The sequence below is a fragment of the Topomyia yanbarensis genome, chromosome 3 (assembly GCF_030247195.1).
Source record: "Topomyia yanbarensis strain Yona2022 chromosome 3, ASM3024719v1, whole genome shotgun sequence".
NCBI classification, from domain to species: Eukaryota; Metazoa; Arthropoda; class Insecta; order Diptera; family Culicidae; genus Topomyia; species Topomyia yanbarensis.
The window spans coordinates 188,471,061-188,483,508 of record NC_080672.1 but is presented as its reverse complement, the minus strand read 5'-3'; the positions used below and the strand labels follow the sequence as shown (position 1 = coordinate 188,483,508).

General features: G+C 40.7%; 1 protein-coding gene across 1 annotated transcript; it reads left to right on the top strand.

Moving 5' to 3' along the window:
* Nucleotides 1-778: 778 nt before the first annotated feature.
* Nucleotides 779-5,946, top strand: LOC131687492 (uncharacterized). Its single transcript, XM_058971584.1, has 2 exons — nucleotides 779-2,729; nucleotides 2,819-5,946. Exons 1-2 carry the CDS (start codon nucleotides 779-781, stop codon nucleotides 5,944-5,946), a joined length of 5,079 nt encoding a protein of 1,692 aa, XP_058827567.1.
* The last annotated feature ends 6,502 nt before the right edge of the window (nucleotides 5,947-12,448 follow it).

Genomic DNA, 12,448 nt, shown 5'->3' with positions numbered 1-12,448 from the left:
CACCGTCATCACGGCCGCAACGTTGTACCAAGAAGAAGGTTTAGGAGAAAATAAAGCGTATGTAAAAAAAAAGGTGTTAAATGAATAATTTTCTTCCAATTAGCAGTAATAAAACTAGTGTATGGTCTATATATACAAGTTGTGTCGTCCATTTTGTTTATAGTGTAATCCTTTTTGGTACTTGTTTCCGCCGAAAATTAATTACGATTCGCTCAGTGACCATAGTGTGGGAAGAAAAGTCCGCCCAGTGTGAATTTCTCCAGGAGACAACCGTGAAACGACCCTAATAGCTGGTGAGTACAGTGTGGCCCCACCACCACAATAAGAACGTTACGAAACCGATACGTAACAATTGGCGCCCAACGCAAAATAAAAGAAAAAGTGATTTGTTTCCAAGACCAGAAGCAAATCCCTTTTTCGTTGTGTCTCCCGGAGAAATTCAGTTCACATTGTTCACTTCATTAATCGCGAAGTCATTGGGTCGATATCCAAACTTGAAGTTGATCCTGAAACTTAATTATGATTAGTGGAATTGCGAATTGTTGCGAGTGATGAAAAATTGTATATCTGGCACGCCGTCGTTTGCTAGTGCTTGAGTAGAAAAATTGATCGTTTGTTTTGAACATATTTCATACACAGGTAGCATTGATAGGATTGAAGTTGACATTTACTAATACCATTACATTTGTTTCTTGTCGGGTTTTTGTTTACTTTTCTAGCGGGTGTTAAAACTATTTGTGGTTTGTGATAATTTTGTTATTTTTTGCCTTTTTATACAATGGCAATGGCACAGCTCACATTCGATCAAGCTAGTGAGCTGATCCAAGGTTGGTATTTTGATATGAGTGTGGAGTTTTTAGCCGACGATGAACTGAATTATGAACTGACTGCCCGTTCTGTCAGTTTGTCTATCGGTCTCGATCGCTCACGAAAACGCAAGTGGCTGCGAGACCAGTTGAAGGTGGAAAGGGGTGATCCGTCGGGAAAATGCCCACGAAGAGTAGTGGGTGATCCTACTGTGGAAGTCGAGGTTTGTACGCATAAGTTTACCGAGTTGAAATCGTGTTTGGAACAGGAGGATGATGAGGAAAAGAAGGTTTGTTCCACTAGAATAGTACACGTCGGTATGCGTTTAGTGACTGTGTTGAGGGACTCGCGGGGGTCGCCCAACTTGCACAGTCAATTGCAAAATACGGTGGTTGAATTAGCGGAGGTTCTTGAACATTTCTTTCGGGGTTCTGCTTCGTCTTTGCAGAGTGATCAGCAAGAGGGAAATGATATTTTAGCTCTGTTGGATGCAGACAAAGCAGATGAAAATCCTAGACCGAGAGTTTCCGTTCTTAGTCAGGATGACCTTGATTGGATCCATTCGTTGCAAGCGAGAATTACGGATCTAGAGGCCGATTTAGCTCGACGAAGAGAAGTAAAAGATGCTGTAACTCAAACTCTTCCCGATCATGCTCAATTTACTTCATATTCACAACACCCCGATACAAATTTCAGAACATTTCAAAACTATAATTTTCCGCCAACAAAGCCTTCCAATTCATTCGATACTTCATCTAGTTACCATAATTTTCAAAATATCCCAGATCGTACATTACATTCTAACAATATACCAATTCCCAACAATACATACAATATTCCCTATCACCCGACGAGAACTTCTAATCCTACTGGAGCAAATCCCGAAATGTACAACCATGCTTCGGCTATCCCATCTTTCCCTAAACGAAATTCACCTCCCATGTATAGTGGTGTTCTACACAATCCGTACCCCGCACCGTACCACAACCGTCACACTCTTCCTGTGTCCAAATGGAACATCACTAAATACAGTGGTGACGATCAAGGGCTGAAGCTAAATGAGTTTTTGGAAATTGTACAGGCTTTATCCCAAGCTGAGCATGTGTCGGAGGTCGAGCTTTTCGAGTCGGCTGTGCATTTGTTTGTTGGTTCAGCGCTCAAGTGGTATATGGCACAAAGAACCACTGGTAGATTGATAAATTGGCAGCATTTGGTATTTGAATTAAAACGCACCTACATGCACCCTGATTTGGACGCGTTGATCAAAATGAAAATTTACCAGCGTCGTCAACAAAAACATGAATCTTTCCACGAGTACTATTTCGAAATCGAGAAACTGTTCAGAACCATGAGTGTTCAGATTCCCGATTACGAAAAAGTACAGATTCTACAGCAGAATATGCGAGTAGACTACAAGCGACAAATGACATTTATTCCGATAGTCGACCTTGAAACACTTGTTGCTGCTGGACAGAAATTAGATGCATTAAATTTCTCGGCATACAACAAGGTTTTCGGGGCGGACAGGAATGTCCAAGTGGTCGAAAGCTCTGAAAACAATTCGAAGAAAAAAAATAAGAACCAATCCCAGACTCAACAGGTGATAGATCAAACCGCAGCAGTATCTCAGGTCAACCAAAATAGAAACAATTCACACACATCCACTAATTCGTCTCGTCCCAATCAACTTTCCAACAAAAACAACCAATCCTTACCGAACACCCAAACGAGTCAAAATTCGTCTCAAAATACCGCCCGACCAGACCCGATCGCGGTGCCATCTGGGTTCAATTCTCGACCACAGTTCACGTTGGAAGAATTGATAAACACGCACATTCCCCCACCGGCCAATACCTGCTACAATTGCGGGAGGATTGGTCATCACGTAGCGATGTGTAGACAGCCTCGGGGCATATTTTGCAGTACGTGCGGTCTTCGCGGTTTTCCGACTAACTATTGCCCGTTTTGTTTAAAAAACGGACCAAACGCGAACCAAAATCGTCGTTCGCAGACACCCAACGCGTAAGTCAAGACCGTTTTCTTCAACGTACGCCTCCCCCTTACTGGGTGCAGGCCACCAGAGATATTTACCCAGAGTCTACGGAAATTCTTCAAATTACCTACCCTGTCCCCCACGATAACCGGCCGTACGCACACGTAAAGATTTACGGTTACCCGGTACGTGCTCTCCTGGACAGCGGTAGCAATCATACGCTTATTAGCGAAACCCTTTTTTCGCAATTGAAGTACAAAAAGTTGCATCGTCCCTCCAAAAACGTGATTCTACGGTCTGCAAGTGGAGATGAACTGCAAATTCAAGGTCAGGCTCATCTTCCATTTGCTTTCCAAGGATGTGTGAAAATAGTTCCTACTTTGGTAGTTGCAAATCTGTTCATAGATTGTATCTGCGGAATGGATTTTTGGAGGAAATTCAAAATTCAGCCCGCGATGCAAAACTGTGGAGGGATTGAGTCCACTGCGTCGGCATCTATTACCGAACACCGTAGTTCTGCAAATATTTTGACCGATGATGAAATTATGGTGATCGAGAACGTCAAAAAACTTTTCCTTCCTGCTCAAGAAGGGAAATTGACCCTGACCAACCGAGCTCAGCATCGTATCGTGTTGGGAGAGGAATGGAAAAATAAACCACCAGTCCGCCAGTTTCCATACGTGATGTCTCCGAAGACGCAGGATCTGGTAGCCGTCGAGCTGGAACGACTGTTGGGTTTAGGGATTTTGGAACGGAGCAACTCGGATTGGTCGCTTAACTGCGTGCCGGTCATCAAGCCCAACAAAGTTCGGCTCTGTTTGGACGCGCGCAAGATTAACGAGCGGACTGTTCGGGATGCTTATCCGTTGCCTCATCCCGGTCGAATTTTAGGTCAACTTCCCAAGGCTAAATACCTGTCCACGATAGACCTGTCTGAAGCGTTTCTCCAGGTTCCATTGGACCAAGAATCGCGGAAGTACACGGCCTTTTGTGTACAGGGCAAAGGGCTATTCCAATACACACGGATGCCTTTTGGATTGATCAACAGTCCTGCTACGTTAGCACGACTGATGGACAATGTCCTGGGCCACGGGATGCTTGAACCGTACGTCTTCGTCTATCTCGACGACATTGTTGTGGTGACGGAGACATTCGAACACCATGAACGCCTTCTAGTGGAGATTGCACGTCGCTTAAGGGAAGCAAACCTAAGCATAAACCTCGAAAAGTCTAAGTTTGGAGTGTCTGAGATTCCCTTCCTGGGATATCTCCTTAATACAGACGGTCTTCGAGCCAACCCGGAAAAAGTTCGTCCTATTGTCGAATACGAACGGCCCAATACCGTAACAAAACTAAGGAGATTCCTAGGAATGGCTAATTACTATCGGCGCTTCATCTTAGACTTTAGCGGGGTGACCGCTGCACTCACAAACCTTCTGCAAAGCAAAACGAAAACCATCCGTTGGAACGATGACGCCGAACAGGCATTTTGCGAAATCAAAGAGCGGCTGATATCTTCACCAGTCTTGGGCAGTCCTGATTTCAGCAAGGAGTTCTGTATCCAAACGGATGCTAGTGACGTGGCGGTAGCTGGGGTTCTCACACAAGAACAGGATGGGGTAGAGCGGGTCATTTCATTCTACTCCCATAAACTGACAACGCCCCAGAAGAACTACCATGCCGCAGAAAAGGAAGCGCTTGCAGCCATTCTCGCCATCGATGCATTCCGTGGGTATATTGAGGGTTACCATTTCACCCTAATAACCGATTCTTCCGCGCTGACCCATATACTCAGTACAAAATGGAAGGTCGGGTCACGATGCAGCCGATGGGCGTTGAATCTGCAGCAATTCGATATGACCGTCAAGCATCGCAAGGGCAAGGAGAACGTGGTTCCGGACGCCCTCTCGCGAAGCATCGCAGCTGTTCAAGAATCGTCGTGGTACGCGTCAATGTCCGACAAAGTGGCCCGCCGGCCCGATGATTTTGTAGACTTCAAGATCGACGATGGTAAACTCTTTAAGTTTATCACCGTGAACGATAATCCCTGTGATACTCGCTTCGAGTGGAAAATGATTCCCCCGCCCACCGAAGTTCCAAATATTCTTCGACAGTACCACGACGATTGCTTTCATCCAGGCTATGACAAAACCCTTGCACGGATCCGTCAAAGATTCTACTGGCCTAAGATGGCAGTTGAAATACGGCGGTACGTTCAACAGTGTGGAATGTGCAAGGAAGTCAAAGCTTCTTCCGTCCCTGTTGCACCTGCCATGGGAAACATGAAAATTGCCACCCGCCCTTGGCAGATCGTATCAGCGGATTTCATTGGCCCTCTCCCCCGCACTCGTCGCGGTAGTCAGCACATTTTGGTAGTTTGTGACTACTTTTCGAAATGGGTAATGGTTCAGCCTGTGAGGAATGTCAGTAGTGCCCCCATGTGTGCGATTTTGAAAGACCAATGGTTCCTGAGAAACTCGGTTCCTGAAGTGATAATCACTGACAACGGAAGCAGTTTCATTTCCAAAGAGTTCAAGGAGCTGTTGGATCGTTTCAAAGTTGCCCACTGGCTCAACTCACGATATCACTCACAGGCGAACCCGGTCGAAAGAGTCAACCGAACAATCAATGCGGCTATCAGGACATACGTGAGGGAGGACCAACGCCTTTGGGACACTCGTGTGTCGGAGATCGAGATGGTTTTGAATACCAGTGTTCACTCGTCGACTGGATTCACACCATACTTCATTAGTCACGGTCACGAGTACTCTGAAGTTGGCACCGATCATTTACTCACCCGTCTCGATGTAAAGCTGACTTCGGAAGAGATGGAAGAACGACGATCGAAAATGTTTGAGCGAATCTACGACCTTGTCCGCAAAAATCTGGCGAAAGCTCACAACGCTTCCCAACAGCGCTATAATTTACGGCACCGCAAGTTTGCACAAGCTTTCGTAGAGGGACAGCTGATATACCGCAGAAACATGAAACCGTCTAGTGCAGCACAGAACTATAATGCCAAATACGGCCAACAATTCCTTCCATGTCGTGTCAAGGCGAAAATCGGATCGTCTTCCTATGAACTGGAGGATTTGAACGGCAAAAGTTTGGGTATTTGGCCAGCTGTTCATTTGAAACCCGGTTAGCTAGTTCTCCGCTCCACCGCGGAATGAATTATAAAAAAAGCACCATCGATTACACTTTATTTACAAAACCAAAACAAATAAAATAAACACACGAAAAAAAACACACACAGCTGCCCAGCACAGTGTCAGCCAACTATCCGTCCTCCTGAATCCTCCACCGATCTCAAAAAAACGGTGCAAACTTCGACGTTATATCTAAAATAAAACAAAAAAAACATAATTAGCAACAAAAATACTTACCCACATCACGAATCATCCTTTTTTTTCATCACTACATAAACAATCAACATTAGTCAGCTGAGTATGAGTAGCTGTGACAGATCGGATAATAGACAATCTGACGACAGGGTTGTGCTGGGTTACGACGGGGTTACGTTTGCCCGCCGCCAGTTTTAAGTCGACTTTACACTCAAAGTGTGAATTGGTTAATTCTGCGTAACTTCAGCTAGTTTTCTCTCGCATGTCGAGAGAGTAAAAGAAGTTCGCAATGAGTTAACCATTTCACAAAAGCAATAGTCTTTCCGACTCTTGAAAAAGAGTCCGGTAAAGCACAAATTTAAATTTAGGGGCCCCTAGCATAATTAAAAGTTAGTGTTTAGTGTTATTTATGGTATGAATGTGAGTGTAAATGAAGAGGAATGAAAGGCTAGCAAATTGAATTCTGAGTGAGTGTGTGCGGTATGTAAGCGGTAGTGTTAGATGTTTCGTCCAAGGATAGCCCTTGTGACGGTAATGGTAGCAGAAAGAAATGTCAAATTCCGTCTGATTTCTTTCTGGTAATTTTCCGCAATTTGAAGCGTATCCGATCAATAATTCTACTCAGCCAATGCAGCAACGGCTTTTATTCTGACGCATTATAGGCAATTTCGACAGTGAAACTTTCACAGTTGTTTTGGGATTGATGGATGGATTGAATCGTTCCTGATTGTGACAGATACATCGGTGAGTGCGCGAGACTAAAAACGGACAGGCTCACTTCCTCAGAGTCACGTAATTTCGTGGGACAGATTCCTCTGGCCTTTGGAAAAATCATTCCACGGAATTAAAACTGGCACTCGGGAAGAAGTAGTCGCGTTTGAAGTCGGCATTCATTCAAAAAAAAAACCATTTGGGTTTTTTTTTACCCGAGTCGGGGAAAATTGTGACCTGTGATTTCTTAGGTCACAATATCGTCGCTTTGGTCACTGAGCCCAGCTTGTATATATTTGTAAATATTGTTATTTTTTTTGTCGTATAAATAAATAACAGTGTACGGTCTATCCCGTGTATTTGACGACGCCTGTTCTTTGTTTATACTTTGAAATTATTGTTCGTAAATGTCTAAGTAGAATTTAAACGTCAAACCATTACTACTCCGTGCTTGCATGTTTGAGTTACGTTTAAGTTCTGCTTAATAGCCCAGGTTGGTGTCAAATGTAGGTTTCGTTATTTATTTGTTCAGAGATTTATTTACTTATTTATTTATTTATATATTTATGTGCTTATTTATTTATTTATTTATTTATTTATATTTGTTATTTATTTTGCTTGTTTATTATTCATTTTGTTATTATATTTTTTTGTTATAATTGTTCAATATTTAAAAAATAATCAAGGAAACAAGTACCGCACATTAAATATTCTTGATAGCTTTTGTACTAAAAATATTTCGTGACACCAACCAAAACGATAAAATTTTTGTAAATGTCAACCGTCATCGTCCTGTCATCTCATCATCACCGTCATCAAATGCGGGGTGGGATGCGAGGAGGCGCGGTGGGTATATTTTGGAAAACGGACAGGGCAAGGATAAAATCTACCGCGAAAAAGTAATGCGCTCTCTAATAGTTCATCGGCCCGGAGGAGTGAAGACCAGCAGCAGCGATTGTCACCGTTATTAAGTGACCGCGCGTTTCCAACGTAAAAAAGTGCAGTGATAAGCAGATCCGTGGGATCTTGTTTTCGCCGTTCAGAACCACCACACGAACGTTAAGGTTCTGTCCGGTCAGTCGAGTGGGATCAGTGTGTTTACCGGTTTTTTTGTGTATTAACGACGTCCGACGCGAGTGCAGAAAACGGTCAGTGATTGGCAAGCCAAAAACGCCATTGTGGACGCCTTTACCCAAGTACCGGTAGGGTAGGGTCCACTCGACCGATAAACGTTAAAAATCCCGCTCGATTGATAGTGAGACACTCGTGTGTGAAAAGTGCGCATTGTACCACTCTCCGGGCCCAATAGTGAAACGCAGGCCTCCGCTACAAATAGGCCGAGTTGCTGCTTCATCTGGAGTCCCCCGTCGCCATCGTCCGTCAGTTCCTGCATCAACATCGAAGCCCGCCCCGCATCCAGCCAGCTGCATGTCGACCACCGTCATCACGGCCGCAACGTTGTACCAAGAAGAAGGTTTAGGAGAAAATAAAGCGTATGTAAAAAAAAAGGTGTTAAATGAATAATTTTCTTCCAATTAGCAGTAATAAAACTAGTGTATGGTCTATATATACAAGTTGTGTCGTCCATTTTGTTTATAGTGTAATCCTTTTTGGTACTTGTTTCCGCCGAAAATTAATTACGATTCGCTCAGTGACCATAGTGTGGGAAGAAAAGTCCGCCCAGTGTGAATTTCTCCAGGAGACAACCGTGAAACGACCCTAATAGCTGGTGAGTACAGTGTGGCCCCACCACCACAATAAGAACGTTACGAAACCGATACGTAACAGTACCCGTTTGAATCAGTTTTTGTTCTTATGTCGAACGGGTAAGATCATGGCTGCAGCGTCTGGGCACTACAATAAGCGGTAGACGCTATGCATTTTCGGCAGCGGTGGCCGTGTGCGGATTTGTCGGGTACCAGCATGGTGTCACAGAATGATTTGCAAAGTGGGTGGGCGGGGTGGTTTGGATTTAATTCAATACGGTGTGTGCTGCTTAAGAGTGTTGCGTTTGAAAAAAATATATTTATTTTTATGCATGCGTGTGCGTTGTAACTTGTTAATCCATGTTTACGGCGCTTTGTAGCTGCGTAGGGTAAAGAGCCAATTGGTTTTCATGTTTCATATTTCGGTTATATGTTTTTTATCAGTAAGGCATCTGACAACGTGCTTCTGTAGTTATTGCACTGTTCAGCAGCGTAGTATTTTATATAGGAGAGTACACTCAGGTTTTTACGCGGATTTTGAAATTTACGCGGTTTTCATTAACGCGTTTTTTTTTTAAATTTACGCGGTTTTCATTTACACGGCCTGTATCCCCTGCGTGAAAAATCTGAGTGTAATTGCATCGGAAACAATCACATTCCCAGCAGAACTTTTTGTTTTCTAATTTCAAACACTTTTGTTTCGTACTGCACACAACGGAAAATTTTAAAACAGAACTTACCGTCCCAGCAGCAGTTGAAGCGGGTGTTCTTTTTCGATTCAAATTCAAGCCATGTCTTGAGCGTTACTGGACTTAAAATTGTTTTCCCAGTTAAACCAGTCAGAATATCTGTCCTACCCTATGTATTTAAAACACAGTTCTAATTGCGTTTTAAGGTATACAACAAATACGGTTGTGTATACTAATTTAAATTTTAAAATAAATCTGTTCTAAATTATGAAACAAACCGCTGTACTGAACATATAATTATGTCAGTCCTATTACCACATAAAACACCTATATAACATAAAACGCTGCAGAATTGGTTTAATAATACAATGTTTACACTACAGAGTTATAACACGTTTTAATAATTAGCAACAAGAAAAATATCACCAAGATAGCATAAAAACCCGTTTTAACTGGTAGTGCGAACGTTGCATAACAATGTAATTTATCAAATAATTTCATTTTTCCACCACTAATCGATCAAGAAATACTTACACTTAAGATTGTTTACTTAAGTTCATTAGTACATTATTGAAAATTTAAATGGAAAATGAAATTTCATATTTTATGGAGAATCTGTATATTTCCGTTGGCGGGCGTGGCACAGTGGGACGAGCCCGGACTTAAGTCCATATATGAAGGTTATGCGATATTCTCACTAGTATTTTTCTCGTATCAGCTGAGCCATCAGAGACATTTTTACGAAATTTTAGGTGATTTGAATGCAAAATGAATTTTTGACAGCTTTTTGAAGGGCATCACTCAAGTGTTTTTTGCATTATTTGACTATAGAAACTATATACGGTTATTCTCGTTTTTCAAAGAAACGGTTGATTTTATGAATTGCATTACTTCACCAAAATTATCCGTGTGATAAAATTACAACGTAAAATCGCCAAAAATAAGTCACTAGTTGGTTTAGCTAGTGTTTAGATAACTGTTTGTCATGCATTTTTATTGAATTCGAACTACTAAAGCGATAACAACAACGACGCCCGTGAATGCCCGCGATCACACTATACTCATTCGAAAGCTTTTCATTTTCTCTTTCAAATGAGCCTATTCTAGTTTTGCGAAAACTTGCGATAAGCAGTCAAAATTTGAAAAAACTGTGAATGGAGACGCATGGTTAATACTGATATTTAATTTGAATATTCACTTTATGACTAGAATAATGACACTAATTTATGCACAACTTTCAAATAGCATTTAGAGCATGATCTACAAGGATTTTACTAGTGATCAAGAGTAAGGAGCCGAGTGGGAAGTATGGTTTTTAAGTGGTAAAGGAATTAAGAATGTTTAAAATTCAGTAAATATTTTCAACCATCTGAAATGTGTCATAAAATGTTTCATGAACTATTTTTGCTAACTTACGCCATAACTGTCAAATTGAGTGAACACAGTTGAGTTCTAGTCATTTGGTGAGACTATTTTTTCCGAGTTTGCATAGCACTGATATAGCTTAAGGGTATGCGATATTATCCAAATAAAATAAGACCATTTTTAAATGAACCATATACGCGAAAAAAGTATTTTGGATTTATTTTAATTTAAGGTATGAAATAAGCAATCTAAGCAACTTAAAAAACACCTGCGAAAACAAAATCGTTAACCATCTTGTTGATTAGTGAATGTAAATCAATATTCCACTAAGACGCTCAAAATGTTTGTTTTGAAAATGAAAAAAATGTAGTTTTCATACCAAGTAACCCACTAATGAATTAAACGTTCCAAAATTAGACAATCACATCTTATTTGATCCTTAAAAATAATATAATCATTTCTAAAGCCCCATAATGAGATGTCAATTAATTCGTTTCAATACGGAAAATAAATTTCAAAATTACAATTGAAAGAAATCTTTATAAAAGACAAAATATTTACTTTTGAGCCACTTTAATAAGCAGTAAAGTTAATTTCTATTTTCTATAACCAACATAGGAATGCAGCGCACAAAAATGTCTTTAAAAAAAATTTGAACCTTCGCAACAAAATAATTATTTTTGAACCACCCTAATGCATAATGATTTTTTTTTTTAAATGTTAATATCAAAAACGATTTAGCACACGAAAATTAATATACACAAATTTTAAGAACGATTCAGAAAAAAAAATATTTTTGAGACACCCTAATGAATAGTAAATGTTCATTTTTGAAATGTTTTATTATCGAAAACGAATTCAGCGTACCAAAAGTACATAAAACCGTCCTATATGAACCGATATGGAAAAGTTTGGACTTTAGTCCACCTTTTGTTCTAAGTCGTGCCACTGTGCGTGGGTTTCCTCATCACAGCTCTCAATATGGAACTTTTCTTTTGAATATATTTTCTGGACAGACCAGCCTATTTTTACTAGATGGATCAGCCAAATAATGCCAATCACCTAGTGAGATACTTGATTAATTAATAGATTACCGTTAAAAGACCTTCAATAAATTATGTTTTAATGGGGAGGGTATATAGCAAATTGTAACATATGAAAACAGGCGAGTGAACAAGAACGTGTGTCGATATGTGTGATAGATAAAAAAGCTATATTTTTAATGTCGCCGTGGTCGTGTCCTGTACACAACCCTTTAATTTTTTCTTCACTACCACTGCCATACAGACTATTTGTACATACATACACCACTAGGTATTATAGATTTTATTCATATATTTAGACCGCTTAGTGCGGTTTTACGGTAATTTCAATGATCCGGCATCACACTTATATCACTATCTTCTAAATTCACACCTTGGCTTGATAATGGATTGATTTTTAATTGCCAAATATTCACAAAAAGCTCTCAGTTTATACACTGCAGCAGCACGCCATTCAAGTCAAGCAACTTAACGCCTAATAGTCCTAATATATGTTGTGTAATACTCAAATCTATCAGCAGCGTTTGAAATTTATTTTCAACAAACGCCATCTTGCCTTTCATACATCACAGAATGAACACGAAGTATGGCTGTCAAAATGAATTCAAATGAGTACGTGATTTTCACGTAAGTGAGATGGGACAATTGCAATGAAAGTGACATGCGCTTCATTTCATATTCATTGATAGTCCGATGATTAATATCTTTGTCAGGTAAACTGAAAAGAAAAAGCATTTTTTGGAACTTATCTGATTTTTCACATAACATTAACATGTGGATTATTTTGAGT